Source organism: Condylura cristata, unplaced genomic scaffold (genome assembly GCF_000260355.1).
Source record: "Condylura cristata isolate star-nosed mole 26May11 unplaced genomic scaffold, ConCri1.0 scaffold00015, whole genome shotgun sequence".
Taxonomy (NCBI): Eukaryota; Metazoa; Chordata; class Mammalia; order Eulipotyphla; family Talpidae; genus Condylura; species Condylura cristata.
The window spans coordinates 16136668-16152028 of record NW_004567116.1 but is presented as its reverse complement, the minus strand read 5'-3'; the positions used below and the strand labels follow the sequence as shown (position 1 = coordinate 16152028).

General features: G+C 44.9%; 1 protein-coding gene across 2 annotated transcripts in view; it reads left to right on the top strand.

Annotated features, from left to right (window-relative positions):
- Positions 1 to 15361, top strand: part of CD44 (CD44 molecule (Indian blood group)) — an 80331-nt gene that overhangs the window by 28085 nt on the left and 36885 nt on the right. For both annotated transcript variants that reach the window (XM_004682912.2, XM_004682923.2), the window contains exons 2-3: positions 6077 to 6242; positions 10540 to 10673. In XM_004682912.2, coding sequence (XP_004682969.1) covers positions 6077 to 6242; positions 10540 to 10673 — 300 coding nt within the window. The remainder of the gene's footprint in view (positions 1 to 6076; positions 6243 to 10539; positions 10674 to 15361) is intronic.

Sequence of the window (15361 nt, the reverse complement as noted above, 5' to 3'; positions counted from 1 at the left end):
CAACAAAGACCAGCGATGATACTATAGACATGATTGGAGTCAGGGGATGGATCCAAGAGGTACTCTTTTTTCACATCTCCCAAATCTGCTGCTCCTATAATGGGGGGAAGGGAGAGAAGGAGAATTTTCACCTATTCATGTGTGCCTCTGTTTGTTTGACATAAACCTGCTCTGTGTGGTACTACGCCGCGTACTGGGGGCATGATGGGGAGACAGATAGAGTCTCTGTCATGAAATGCATAGTAAGTTCCAAAATTACTGAATTGTGGGATTTCTGGTTACCAAAGGAGGCTTGGAAAGAGCAGCTTCTTGTATTTCTTTATATTTGTGACATAGACATTTTGTATGTTGTTGCTACCAGAACACTTACACACCCATGCATATATGCACACACACATGTGCACACACCTGCACATACAATCTTGTATCACAGGTTTCTGGGCCTCTAAAGACCAACTCATGGATTCCAGGCAGGAAACCTCTTGCCATTAGCTTTATCAATAGCCAGTTGTCTGAGCTGACTCTCCTCCCCCTTTCCACTGCCCACTTACAACCCACAAAGTAGCCCCCACTTCACTACTCTGGGAAGAAGTGTGATGGCAATTTGGGTGCAGCTGCCCCGTGTCCCACTCACAGCACATGTTGCTGTGATTTTCTACCACTTGGAGAAAATGACTGGGCAAACTGAGTTCTTCATCTCAGACTTGACAGTCTAGACAAGGTTTTGAAATGTGTTGGGAGTAAGACTTTACTAGAGGGAGCTGTTTCCCTTGAGTTGAGGACTAAGGGAAAATACAGATGAGATCAGTGGAGTGATGGGTCAGTTATAATTCGAGTAAGAATGAATTGACCAGCCATCTCCATCATGGACAGCACAACACAGACCATGGTACTGGCCCACCTAGAAGTCTTTAGGGAGTTACTTACCCTCTTTGTGCTTCAGTTTTCGTGTTTCTGAAGTAGGTTTGGCAATAGTGTCTATGTCATCGCAATTTTGGAAGAATTAAATTATCGGAAGGATATTGCAACACTCATGGATTCTCATGAAATGTTTGACATAAGTCGTCTCATGTAATAGTCCCATAACCCTGATAGGATGGCATTGTCATCCCCAGAGGTGAAGGGACTAACTGGCATTTAACCTGGGGCAAGTGGCAGGATCAGGATTGACCCCAGCTGTGGCTGGGTCCAAACAAGCTGAATGACCAAGCTTAACGTGAGGTGGACAATATGGACCCCCTCTTAGAGAGGAGCTTCTTTTAGTCCTCCTACCAGGTCACTGTTAGACTTCTTCCTGTGTGGGTGATGAGATACTTGGGGACTGAGTCCTGATACCCCGCTTCTCTTCCTGCAATCCCATAGTCACTTCCAATCTAAAGGTCTGAGTGTCACTTCTTCTTTCAGGAAGCTTCCTCCCTGAATTTTAAACAGTTAATGTGGCTCATTGAGTCTCCAAGGGAGGGAGAGAGACTGTTTATTTATTACATGATACAGAAGATTTATTGGAGACCAGAGGGCCCAACGGAAGACATTCTTGATTTATTTCCAGTTGGAAAGGCTTGTTTGAGAGATGCAATCGGCCTTTTAATATTAGTCTCTTGAGTCACAGCAGATCTGAATCACAGAGGTCTCTTTCTCAGGAGAGATGCACAGACGTCTGGGGAGCCCTGCCTCCCTGAAGAGGTTTGCAGTGTGACAGGAGCCATTACCATGGACACTGAACTTGTTCACTGGTGGGTGGTCTATGGCTACTCCTCCCTCAGCCTTACTCTAACTTTACTTAAACCTAGGGAATACTCTCAACTCTGCGCTGGGGAGGTTAGAGGTCATGATAACTTAACATGAATGCACCATGTGGACGCACCATGTGGTTAAGCCTACGGACTCTGTGTTCCATTGAATCCTGGCCCCACCAATGCCAGATGTGTGGGCCTGGGTTTGTTTTCTCCCCACTCTGTGTCTTCGTTTCTCTATCTAGACAAGGGGAATTATAATGTGGCCTACCTTGAGCTAATGCCTGCGAAGTGCTTAGACATGTGTCTGACTTTCTGTCAGTGACACAATGCAATATGTATTCACTACTATCATTGCTGCTGCTAGTAACAATACCTTTGGAGTACTTATTTGGGTTTGCTGGAGTGTTAGGGAAGCCTGTTGGGATGTCTTCTTGAGTTATCAGGACCCAGTGATAGAAAACCCTGAAGGCTTGGTTCTTTTGGAGGCAAGAAGCCATCAGGCAGGAGGGACAATGAATGTTCCTGGGGATAGGTGAGTGGACAAGAAGTTTGACGCCATCTTTGCAATGCTGCTGGGCAGCCCTTGCTGGTATTACCTCTGCTGGGCCCCATGAAAGCTTCTAGGAAGCTCAAGATTGATATCTATTTCTTCCCTTCTGGGCTAACACAAGTGCACACACCACACACTCACTTAGAGATCCTCACACATTTATTTGTGGTCTATGCAGTCACCAGGGTGGCTACTGGTGTAACTCAGGGGAGTTGTTCAGAAGCCTTAGCCTGAGTTGGCTCCTTTTGCATTTGCATATTCTGTGTGCCAGGTGGCAAACTTGAATTTATTTTAATAAGATAGAAACTGCCATTCAGCTCCAAGCCAAGCTTTATTTTTAACCTAGGAGTGACAGTCACCACCTGGCCAGGCCTTGACAAGCCATTGGCCTCTCTAGGCATCTGCTGAAGTCTCCCCGTTAGCCTCACATCCAAGAAGCTGACTGGAGGCTGTTGTTTCCTTTGTATGCTGCTCAAGGAGTGCTCCCAGAAGGCTGTCACCTGGAGTGACAGGTTCCTTTTGCTTAGATTGACCAACAAGGCCAAAGATGAATCTCAATAAAAACAAATAGTATTTCAAAAGGGCCTTGAGCATTTCTTTCCTCTGAGTTCTCGCATCACCCAGTGTTGTGAGAGTGGCTTAAGAGGCACGCTGTTAGACCCTAAAAGGACTGCACAGAAACACATTGTCTTCACTTTGCCTACTTTTGATGCTTTTAAAAGTACCTCCATGGTAGTGATACTATTGGGGGAAAGGATGTCCTGAATGGACACTACAGATACAGGCTTATGGACACCATACCCGCCCTAGACACCAGAACTACAGATCTCATCATCACCAAGGGAGGACTACTAGGGCCTGAGGGTGGAGTTAAGCATCCATGTTTTATATAAAACCAGACATGTGGGCCTTTGGGGGTCTCTTGGCCTCATGGCTTGTGGCTTGACGCTTGGCTTTCACTGGCTCTCAGCATGCTATTGGGTTTCCAGGTCAGCAGAACTGGTAGGACCCATTAACCAACTATCCCTTTCTCTTTTTCCCTGAGTTATTCCTTTCCCTTTCTTTTATAAACAAACCCATCATTAACCTTTCTGTGTGTGCCTGCAGTTGAGTTTTATTATAAGTTTCTTTAAGTGCATGGGTCAGGCCCACTGTCAGGCAACCCATTTCAGATCAGGGATGCCCTGCAACCATACTAGAAAAAGAAAAGAAAAGCAGTTGATTTTGGCTTATGTCTTTTCAAAGCTCTGATTCTTTTTCTTGGACTATGTTTAGAGTCAAGAAATTTCTGTAGCCCATGAACAGTTCTTTTGCCATCTCATTTTCTACTTATCAGACACTTTTTTTCTAGTGGTTGGAACCCACTTCCTGCCAAGAAAGGAGAAAGCAGCTGTTGCCTGTGCCATTCAGTAAGACTGAACCTGTCTTTGTAAATGTTCAAGAGTTGTTTAGGGGCACCTCTCCCCTTCAAAGTGAAGCCTAGCACCAGTGTTATGGAAGAATCTGGGGCACCCAGCCAAGGGGTTTGGAACGAGTTTGGGTGTGAGACAGGCTGAGATGGAATTCCTGCTTTGCCACTTCATAACTGGGCCACTTTGGGAAGCCATTTAATTTTTCTGAGCTTAATTTCTTCACCTAGAAATGTGTACCTGTACACATAAAACTTACTTCTCAAAGTTCTTGGCAAAAAATACAACACCGAATCCCAAAGGGCAGAAGCAGCCTCCCTCTCTCCATTGTTACCAGCTCAGAAATATAAAACAAAGCATCTAAGGTTCTGGCAGGAGGGTACAGCTCTAGGCAAGAAGGCTCACTGCCTGGCAACCTCTCCTCTGTGTCTTGATCTTCCCACTGTAAATAAGCAACATCTTCCTGACTACCTTTGGAGCTAACCCTTTGCTTGAGAGGTAGTCTGGGTTAAAATCAATTTTGTCTGGGGCCTCCCTGGTGATGCAGGGTTTAAACTCAGCACTACCAAGTGCTGCCTGGTGAGTTCAATCCTCTGGGCAAGGAGCTGACCCACCAGCAGACTGCTCCTGGATCACCCACTGCTCTTTTCAGCAGTATTTCAGTGGATCTGCCTATTCTGCTCCCCGCTCTGTTTCTGGTCAATCCTCTCACCCCCTGCACCTCTGGCCTGCACCCCAACTGTTGTATGCATAAATAAAAACAAACCTTTAAAACACACACACATACACACACACACATACACAGGTCTGTCTGGATCCAGACCTGGCTTTAACTTATAGCATGGTACCGCACCTTGCATGTGGGTCCCAGCATGTCCCTGGTAGCCAAAGTAAATATGTCTGGACCCACACCTGGCTCATAACTTGCAGCATAGTACCCCACCTGGCACATGGGTCCCTATGTGCCCCTCATAGCCACAGCAAATATCCATCTTCTTTCTGAGGTAGCTGTCTTTGAAGCTCAGGGAAGCACTAGGCAGGACTCATGCTTTAATAGTGCAGTTTCAATGACTTAACTTTCTATGCTGGTATTTACTCAAGTGCAATCCAAGGGTAATACAGACCCGGAAGAATAATGAGTTTTCAGTTGAAGTCTTTGGAAGTTGCTACATAGGAGCAGGTAGAACAAGATAATTTTTCAGCTCTTTACTGAAATCTCAGATTATGTCTGCAAACCCCACAGAAGTGCTTGCATCAAACAATTCATAACCAGTTCTGAGTGTTAGACCACTAACTCTTGGGTGCAAACAAGTCAAGATGGTAAAGTTATGCTTTGGAGGAATTTCAATGAGTTATTTACTCATTCAGCAAGACTGCAAGCCCCTACTCTATTAGTCACTGTGCTAGTGCTGGAGAAACATCTGTGAACAAGCAGAACTTACATCACAGCAAAGGTGATGGAGAATAACCAAACACATAAATAAATCAACAAGTTGCTGTGAAACCTAAGAGCAAGGTGAGGAGAGGAAGAGGGTTGGATAAAAGTGCTCAGATAAGGACTCCAACGTGAAATGTTGTAAAGTTGAAAGGCATGGATGTGAAGATCTAAGGACAGAAAGTTCCAGAGAGAGGAGAATACAGATGTAAGTGTTCCAAGGTGGGAAAGAACTCAGACTAGCCAAAGGAATTAAAGGAGAGCTTTGTTCCTGGAGCAGTATGAGCTTCTTACAGTTTAGAGAAGGAGGCAGGAGCCAGACCAGATAGGTCTTATCTGCCATGATAAAGAAATTTATTCTGGGTGCAACTGGAAACCACTGGAAGTTACAAGAAAAGAACAAACATCACATGATTGCAAGGAAATGCTTACCATATACAATTAAGTGGAAAAAAGACTCCCAAATCTAAAATTGTATGTTTGGTACCATTTTAACTATGGAAACATGTATATGTACTAGTATACAGACATTGTATATACATTCATTTGCATATATATGCATGTACATATTCAGAAAAAACAGCCTGAAGAAAGATACAGCAACATGATAAGATGTATCCTGTAATTTTCTCAGAGGTAGAGTTTTTCCTTCAATTCTTCCTCTAATTTTGTCAGTTTCCCACAAGTTTGTATAATCAGAAATAATAATCAGAAATAAATCATATGCTTTACAAGGCTTTGTTGTGGAGCAATCAATGGAGAGAATGTTAGAAGGATGCTAATTTACACCGCCTTATCTCCGATTTGAGCCTAAAGTGATTTGGGAGGCTGAAGAGATCCCAGAAGGCTGGCTCTGGCCAGTAGAAAAGTTTATTCCCCTTTTAATGAGTCTACTCTAAAACAAGATGTCTGCAAAAGGATCTAACAGTTCTGTTTCATTCCACAGATTTGAATGTCACCTGCCGATTCGCGGGTGTATTCCACGTGGAGAAAAATGGTCGCTACAGCATCTCGAGGACGGAGGCTGCTGACCTCTGCGAGGCTTTCAATACCACGCTGCCCACCATGGCCCAGATGGAGAACGCCCTCAAAGCCGGTTTTGAGACTTGCAGGTAAGGGACTGCAAGGCCCGCTGTGGGAAGCTGGCAGCCTGGGCCCAGGGGCACGACTCCAACTGGCAGGCTGAATGGGTGACCGCCTGCAGGGCTTCCCCACCCATTCATTTGCGCTAGTCAATGATCTGGAACCAGCAGGACAACTGGAATTGAAAGGCAGCTGAAGACACCTTTGTGAATCATCCAGGGGTTGCTTGGAGGAGGCCATTAAGGGTCATGGGCTGGAATGCTCTTGCTTAAAGTGCTTCCACAGCTTTCTTCTGGCTTTGAAGAAGCATGCAATATCATTGTCGAAACCACAAGAAGATGTAAACCAAATAACAATGTTCAAAATAAATACGTACCTGGTAGAGTTTTGGCCTTGCAGTCTTGGCTCAAAGCAAACATTTCAAGCTCCTCCCCCTCCCCAGAGTTTCTTTCTATCAGATTTGACAGGGTCCATAAAAAGGCATGACAGTTATTACAGTATGCTATTACAAGTGATTGGGAAGTGATTGAGAGGTGCACCAGGGTCCCCGGTGAGGCCTGCGAGGTGTTACCACACCCTGGAACCCCCCTGAGGCCCTAAGCCCTTCTACTCCAGGTTAATCACAGCAGGCAAAGGAAATTCTTTTTTTTTTTTTTTTTTAATTCCGATGATCTTGTGGCAAGTGGTGCACTTTAAGAGCAAGCAGTGGTGTTGACCACGACCACGGTGAAGTGTTTTCATTTGGTTTGTTTGCACTAGAAGATCTCTGGGCAACCTGAACAAGCAAGTTTCCACTGTCGCCTGAGCTCCCCACTGCCTGGTGCTTTTTTTTTTTTCTTTTTCAAAAGTTTATTTTTACATCATTTTGTACATTTTTTTTTTTCCATCTCGATTGTAATCCCCGCAGGTTTCCCATCACCAAGTCTGCCTGGTGCTTTTGCAATGCAGTGTCATTAGGCAATGAGTTTCCTCACATACAGCACACACGTATAAACATACAAACACAGGCTGCCTTTTAACTTCAAGTGGCAGAACGCTTTATGGAAACCATTTAATGGGAATTAAATAACCTGCCCCGCCCATGCTTCTAGAGTAAGCCACCACAGGAGGAGCATAGCCAAGACTGTGAGACTTTCCTGCTGAGAGAGAAAAGGAAAATCTCCTCTCTCAAATCACGTCATCTGATATGGTAGCCGCTGGCCCTGTGCGGCCATTTGCACTTAATGCAAATGGAGATTAAAACTCGTTCTTCTGGGCCTCCCTATTGGCCTTAGCGCTATCACCACTACGACCTGAGTTCCATCCCGGCCAGGGAGCTGACCCACATGGCACAGCAGACCTCTCCTGACCCACCCGCTGCTCCCCTCAGCAGTGTGCTTCAGTCCATCTGTTAAGGGGAAGGGTGTCCTAAAGGAACTCTGCAGAGTCTTATGGACTCCACCCCCTACTCCAGCTTTCTGGACACTACCCCCTACTCCAGTGATCGGAAACTACAACTCCCAGCAGTACTAGGGAAAGAACTAGGAGGACCCAAGGGCGGAGCTAGCAGGAAGGAATTCTGGGACATTTTGGGGGGATAAATAGGGCGAGATTGCATCTTGCTCTCTCACTGGGGAAGCCGCTCTCCTGACCTGTGACTCGGTGTGTTCAGTCAGCCTAGCCGTAAGGTATTCCACTTACTTTGTACGCCACTCTCTTTCCCTGGGTTGTTTCCTATTCCTCTCCCCTTTTGTAAATAAACCTGTTTTTGACTCTTTTGTGTGTACCTGCAGTGTAACTGAGTTGTGAGTACGCAGGTGAGGCCCCACAGACAGGCGGCCCAGTCCACTCTGGGCTACCCTGTAACACATCTGCCTGTTCTGCTCCCCACTCTGTCTCTGGTGAATCTTTCACACACACTCCCCCCCACACCCACCAATAAATTGAAAAATAAATTGAAAAAATTTGGTTCTTCAGGGGCACTCCTGCTCTTCAAGTGTTCAATTCTCCACAATGCCCAAGGGCCCCCGGGCTGGACAGGGGTCACAGAGCACTTTCACCACCACAGACAGTGATCGCAGCACTGCTCTCTCACACAGGCAAAGGGCACTAGACGTGGCCTGTGTTCATGGCGACATCTGGGAGCGCCCGAGAGGAGCAGGAAGGGAGATGGCTCAGTACCTCTGCGCCGGGGCTGTGGCTGTGAGGACGGCCAGCGAGCAGAGCCGTCTATTCTATTCCCAGGGCTAATAGTTTCCATGTGACCCTGACGAGGCCTCTAGCCTAAGCAAGTGAATTTTGGAAGGTGAATTTTGATTGTGAAATACAGACAAGGCACACTTAGGAAATGAAGAAATTTCTCCGATGTTGAAAATGAGGCCAGTTTTTATTACTTCACCAGCCAGTCAGCAAGTGTGTGGATGCTGGGCAGCCCCACTCCTTTACCTGTACCCTCCCTTCATCCTTAGGCTGCACCATGGTTGATGATAGATCCCACTTTGTGGACGAAGACATGGAGTTCTATCCTCATGCTGGGCCCGTCGTTTGCGTAGGGAGGAGGCACAATTCTGGTGCTGCTTTCTGTCAGCCCAGGATGAGACTTCAGTCATGCAGTCTTTCCAAAGGGCTGAGGGCAAAAGGGAAGCCTGTTGCCTGGCTTTGCTGAGTCATGCCTTTCGTCCTGGTGGGCTGCACCACACCCATAGATTTTACATGCATCTTAAATATCCTCTGCGCTTGCACAGCGCTGCTGTGAAGCTGCAAATACTCAGGAAGAACCAAAAAAGGGCCTGGATAGTAGAATAGCAGTGTTATATACCGAACCCTTGGGAGGTGATGTGGGGAGCAGGCTTACCCCAGAGCATCATTATTTTAAAAGAAGAAAAGAAAAATAGTTCCAAAGAAATCTACTGTCTCATTCATCCCTGGCTTTAAGTGTTGACAAACGCTTTCTTCACTCAGGTAGCTTTCAATCAAGCATCTGCCACAGGACAGATGCCCAAGACTCAGCTAGCAGGATCAAACCTTAGCAGCTACTGGCTTCTGTCTGTCCTGCCCTGATTCGTGGCAATTCTCAAATATATGGAAACTTATTAACATTTAATTGCATCCCTCCCCCCACCGAGCTAAAGATTCTTGGGAGAAACCAGTCTGTGGTTCATAGGAGAATTAGTCACCAGGCTACAGTTGCAACATCGGCATAATGAGCTCTATGTGCTTAGAAATTTTGAACTCACAGCCATTTCCCTGGATCTTCTTGGTGATGCATCATGTGCTCTTGCCCCGGGAAAGAAAGATTAAAAGGCTCTTAAAAGGCTCTGTGCTGAGCATTTCAGCCAGCATTGCATTTTTAAAAACCTGCCGGATTTAGCGTCTCCCTTGCTGGCTTCCACCCTTTCTTCCCTTGCAATTGGTATTTTCTCAGTCCATCTCACTGTGGGAGGCATCGCATATTTAGGAGCAATTGTGTGGGGGTTATTTCGCCACCAGGATACTGATAGAAGAGGTTGCAGCTGTCGGTGTGTCTGAAGTGGTCTCTGGTTCTCACAGGGTCCCAGAAACAGCTTGGTGAGGGCAGTGGGGCTTTAGCTCTGGCTGGCTGAGCTGCTTCTGGAAAATTGCTGGGGTATTGCTGTTACTACTTCTTCACCCTTCCTCTCTCTCTCTTTCTTGATTAGGGAAAGAAAAAGTTTATTATAGAGAAAAGAAACAGAAATCTTTCTCTCATTTTTATAATGGTCCATTTGCTTCCTGACAGGAATGAAGCCTAGGACCTCGTGGGGTAGAATGTGCTGTGTGTCAGGCTGTAAACAGGCTATCGGTTTGTAGTAAGGAAGACTGGGGAGAGGAAATAGAGGAGGGGAAGAGCCAGGAAAGAGTAGGAGAGACCAGAAGGCAGTTTTGATATTTGTGGATTGAAACAAAGAACCAGCGAGTCCTCTCTGATGGGCTAGGGGAGTGAGGTCATCTTGGCTATTTTCTGGAAGGTATGAGGATGCTGTAAAGCCAGAGTGGATCACCCATCATTCTTCTCTCTTCCCTTTGCTCACTACAGCTGACTTGATACCCAGATGTTACTGGAGAGTGATCACTTCTTTTCTGAATCTCTTTTTAAAAGTTCCTTATAGAGCTCTAACTAAAATAACTTTGTCTCAGTCAGCTGTGTTTATACCTTTTCCTCTCCCTCAGCTATTTTTTTTTGGATTTCACAGCCTCCGTTGTTAACAACTGCTCACAACCCTTCGGGTGAATGGAATAGAGCAGGGCACCCTGAGAAATGTCATTGGATGGGAGATTATGAAATCCCTGTCATTGCCTTGCAGGTAACCTCTGGCTTTCCTTTTGCAGGTATGGTTTCATTCAAGGGCATGTGGTGATTCCTCGGATCCACCCCCATGCCATCTGTGCTGCCAACAACACAGGGGTGTACATCCTCACGTCCAACACCTCCCAGTATGACACCTATTGCTTCAACGCCTCAGGTGGGTTCTAGGTGATGATCTTTGCATTTCAGCCTGGGAAGACTCTGGCAATGAGACCTATAGCCATTCAGCTTTGACTAAAGTGGGGGTTCGCAGCACAGAGGCTCACAGCACAGAGGCTCACAGAATATCACTATAACAGAGACCAGATTCCTGTGTCCAGGTGTTTACTTGCTATGCTGGAGAGGCCAACAGTAAGCAGATAAATATGAAATAACGTATATGAAGCAGCAAGTGCAAATTGTGAGATGGAAGAAAGCAGAGCAAGAGACTGCAGCATGTTAACAACACTTCATGGGGGAGGTGGGCAGGAAGATGTCTCTGAGGAGGCTCATTTAGGACAGTCCTGGTTGAAGTGGGAGAGAGAGCCAGGCTGGATTGGACAGACAGAGCCAAGCCAGGCCTTGGGGGCATCCTGTGGCCCCCAGAACAGCAGAGAAGCTGGGGGTGAGGATGGTGTTAAAGCATGGTGGAACCCCAGAGGGCGAATGCCAATGAATAGAGACAAACAGAGGTCAGCAGAGGTCAGACTGCACAGAGTCTCGAAGGCTATGGAAGGGAGTTGGACTTTATTCTTAGAGTCTAGGATGCCACTACCAGGCTCTGAGTAGAGAGTGGCATGAATCTAATAGCACTAGAGGAAAGGCAAAGGACTTGGAGATTGTATTACGGGCTGGGGCTGAAGGGAAGGCTGGGAGGATGTATTGTAGGTCTTTGACCTTCTTGCGTGTCTTTACGCAACAATTGAGAGCCTGACAACTAGACGATAAGAGAGGCCCAGCTGTGTGCACTGTGCTGCTGGCCCAGCCCCCTCCCTGTCTGAGGGACTTAGCCCCAAACATTAGTTTAGAAACTCACGTTTACAAGTCTCGTTCAGGCCCCAGCAAGATTGAAGAATTCTCGGCATCATGAATCTTCAGGGTCTTTTGAGATAGGTCAACCCCGTAAAAGTCAAAGTTTTAAATGCCAACAATCAGATAAATGTCTTTCTTCTCAAATTGGGCCTTCTGTTCCCCCTAAAGGTTTGAGATTGTGTGAAGGAAAAGACAAGCCACAAATTAAACTTGACATATCTTCTTGAACTGTCAGTTGCATTAAGGATGAGAAGTGGATGTTAAATTAGCTGAGAAGTGATTTAAGACACTATATGAGATAAACTCAGTTATTATTCCACAATGACTTACAGCATTTTTTTTACATGACAGATATTATATATGGTAGTAGAATATGCAATTTGCATGCATTTTTCACTAAAGTAGAGACATCAGAGGAACTGTGAGATTATATCAGTAGCTTTAGACAACACCTGCCTCCCCTATGCTTTTGTACGGACAGAATAGACCTAGTGGGAACCCAGAGGAGAAAACGAGAGTTTTGGAATGAGGGCATGTATCAGGGTTGATCAGAGGGGATGTGTAAAACCAGTAGCTTATGTCAGATTCATACAGATCATTGAACCTATGGAGAGACACAAAATAAGGAGAAAGTCTTAGAATGCTTAATCTCCTTGACACGTGAGTAAAGAACAAAATAAATTTGACCCACAGAGGAGGAGTCCATTCAATGAAGCTAAGTGATATACGGTCTTTATGCAGAATGTCTATTCTAATGCCATGATTATGGGGAAAAAAACCATGTGCGAATACACAGGAAATAGACACAGAGCAGCCAATGGTCTAGCTATCTTGTCAGAAGTCAGAGGAAGATGGGAGGGGAGAGTTTGGGGTTGGTCTGTAGCCAAAGGCTAACAATGCCACTGCCTGTCCTTGAGAACTGCTGAGGACGCAACAGTCAGATGAATGTCTTGCTTCTCAAATTGGGCCTTCTGTGCCTCCTAAAGGTTTGTGTACCACTGCATCTTGTTAAGTGAATATATGTAGCACATCATGTTGCTGCACTTCCACAGTGTCTCACTGCTGAAAGTAAGCTTAACCCAAAATGGTGGCAAAAGCCCACTGTCTTATTATCTCGAATTGAAGCTACCTGGGCAGGTCACTACTGAGACTTCTCTCCTTCCCCTTGCTCTTTCCCCTAAGGGTAAGTCTGTTCTCAGGAAGTGGAATCAACAATACTTCCTTTGGGATATTAATCCAGTTGAAAAGTTCAAGAATATGATGGCTGTTTTACTGATCAAAGTGGTTCTTTAAAGTAGTCAAATTAGAAATAATGTTTCCTTTTCTAGTTTTCAAATACACTCAAAGTGGACTGGCTGCTGGTATAAGTTTTTAAGTTTTAAAAAACAGTGTCCTTTGATCACCTGTATAGACTCAGTACTGTGAAATGGGATGAAAAAGAACTTAATGCCATATTTGTTATCTTGGGGGTAATAATCTTGCTAAATTGGGAGACAAGAGAACATTTTTCTGAAGATAAATACATTCTAAATGTCTGTCTGAGAGTCAGTGGGTTGGGGGTTTATATGAGCTACAACTCTTTAGAAACTTCTATGATAAGGGTCTCACTAGAAATTTCCTTGACTCCAGCCTCGCCTGATACAAACTGGTGGTATGATGATGTCCCCTCAACAGGCTATAGGGACCAAAGCACCTGATCTTAGCAGAAAGCTTCTGTATGTTTAAAAGTCCTGCAGAATTTTTGGAAACTCTGACCCGTGGTTTACAAATTAAATTAAGGGCAACCTCATGATTTTTTTTTTTGCCTCATTAGTTAGGCCTGGTGTCTTCTCTGTGAACACAACAGAGAGCTGATTTGAGAGTTCGTTTTTTAAATTTGCTTTCAGTCAAAAGCCTCATCCTCATTTCAAGGCAGACTTTAGTGAGTTTGAGGATTCTACATTTGTTAGTATATTCATTATGTATTTATTACTCAACAATATTTATTGGACACCTAGAACATAGCAAATAGGGGAAAGGTGGCTTTTTATCTGGCAACAGGTGATTGGCTGGACTGAAGAGTTCCTGTACCTTAGTTATTTTGGTGCAGTGGAGAGATGGTTTCTGAGAATGCAGCCCACCAGGAAGCCCACCTCAGAATCTAGTGAATACTTGGGTTAGGAAAGTCTCACTACGGGAGACTCCCCGCATTGCCTTGCCCACTAAATGGAATGAAAGGCTGACTAGTATGGTCCTCTTAGCTCGCATGGGAGACTGAGCATGTTAACCGCGCATTTGGGTCACCATCGTCTTAGCCTGCTGCCAGATTTGATGTTCTTTATGAAAGTGTAGGTGAATTGGAGCATGAAGGGGGTCCACTTGAACAAAAGCCCTTAGTCATTTACAAAACCATCTTAATGGTTTTGACATGATGCCCCAGTCTGGCAACTCTGCTCCTGGAAATTCCCTGTGCACTACAGTTACCTGCAGTTAGGTTTGAATTTGGAGGCGGTGGTTCTGTTTCTGGCTCTGTGCCATGTAAGAACATCAGAGTCATCTCACCATTTCTGGTGCTGTTCCCAAATGAATAGGGTTGTGACCCTAAAAAGCCTCTCAGGTTGGCTAAATGCCTTGACTTTCAAATGAAGGAATTATGGAGAAATAATTTTTTAAATGGAAAAGCCTAAAGGAATATGAGTTGTTATTGTCCTCCCATGTTTTGTGAATCTGATGAGTAAATGCTTAAAAGGAAAACATGCTGATAGATCTGTAGCTGCCTTGAATCACTTGTTATGGCGTTGTTACTCAGGAATTACCTAAATGCTTCTTGACTTGTAAGCAGAGCACTGTGGGGGTTAACATCGGAGGTAGGCTAACTGGAAGACTCAACCCTTGGGAAATTAGATTGATCCTTCTTTCCTTTTGTGTTCATCAAAATACATTTATTGAACATCTCTCTGTTGCCATCCCATATAATATTCCAGCCAACACAGACAAGGTTGCTACTTATCATGCAGAGCTCACATTTCAATGGAGGTAGGTGGATAGTAGGCAGCAGGGGTTTGGACATGAGCCATGAACAACCGTTAAGTGAAATGAACAAGATAATTGTAGATAGGGTGAAGCTGAAGACCAAAGGAGAGCAGGATAACATGCAACATTTGGGGGCTTAGAGGAGAATGAGGATCTGGTTTAGATTCATTGGTGAGAAATGGTCTTTCCATTTCTCTTTAAAGAGTTTCTCCTCTGAGGAATCTTTTTTTTTTTTTTTTAAGGTTTATTTATATATCCAGAACTGGGGAACAGGTCAAAGGTGCAGGGGCCATGAGAAGATTCACTGCAGATAGAGTGGAAAGTAGAACAGGCAGATTAACTGAAATACACTGCTGAGGAGAGCGGGGGACGAAGCAGGAGAGGTCTGTTGTGCCATGTGGGTGAGCTCTCTGGCCCAGGATCAAACTCACATGGCAGTGGCTGTGGATAGCATCATAGAGCTGCACTTTAACTTGTTGAGCCACCATCGAGGGCCCCAGGCCCTGCTTTATGAGGGTTTTCAAGTATGTTATTCACAGGACTCCTAGTGATGTCTGTTTGTGATTAGGCAGGCCCAAGCTAAGGCAGAAGTCTTAATTCCTGAAGAAGGGGGCAAGGTACAACATAGATAGAGGACAAAATAAAAAGAAAAATCAGAGATATATTAAAACAAGAGATATTCTAGAGAAACCTAAGCCAAAAGTTGAGAGTCTCAGAAACTACATATTGAGAAGCAGCCTTGAGTAGGCTCTTAAGGAGATTAGCTAAATTAGTAAAGTAATACATTAATAAAAAGATGAAAGATTCAGTTGTTTTTAAATA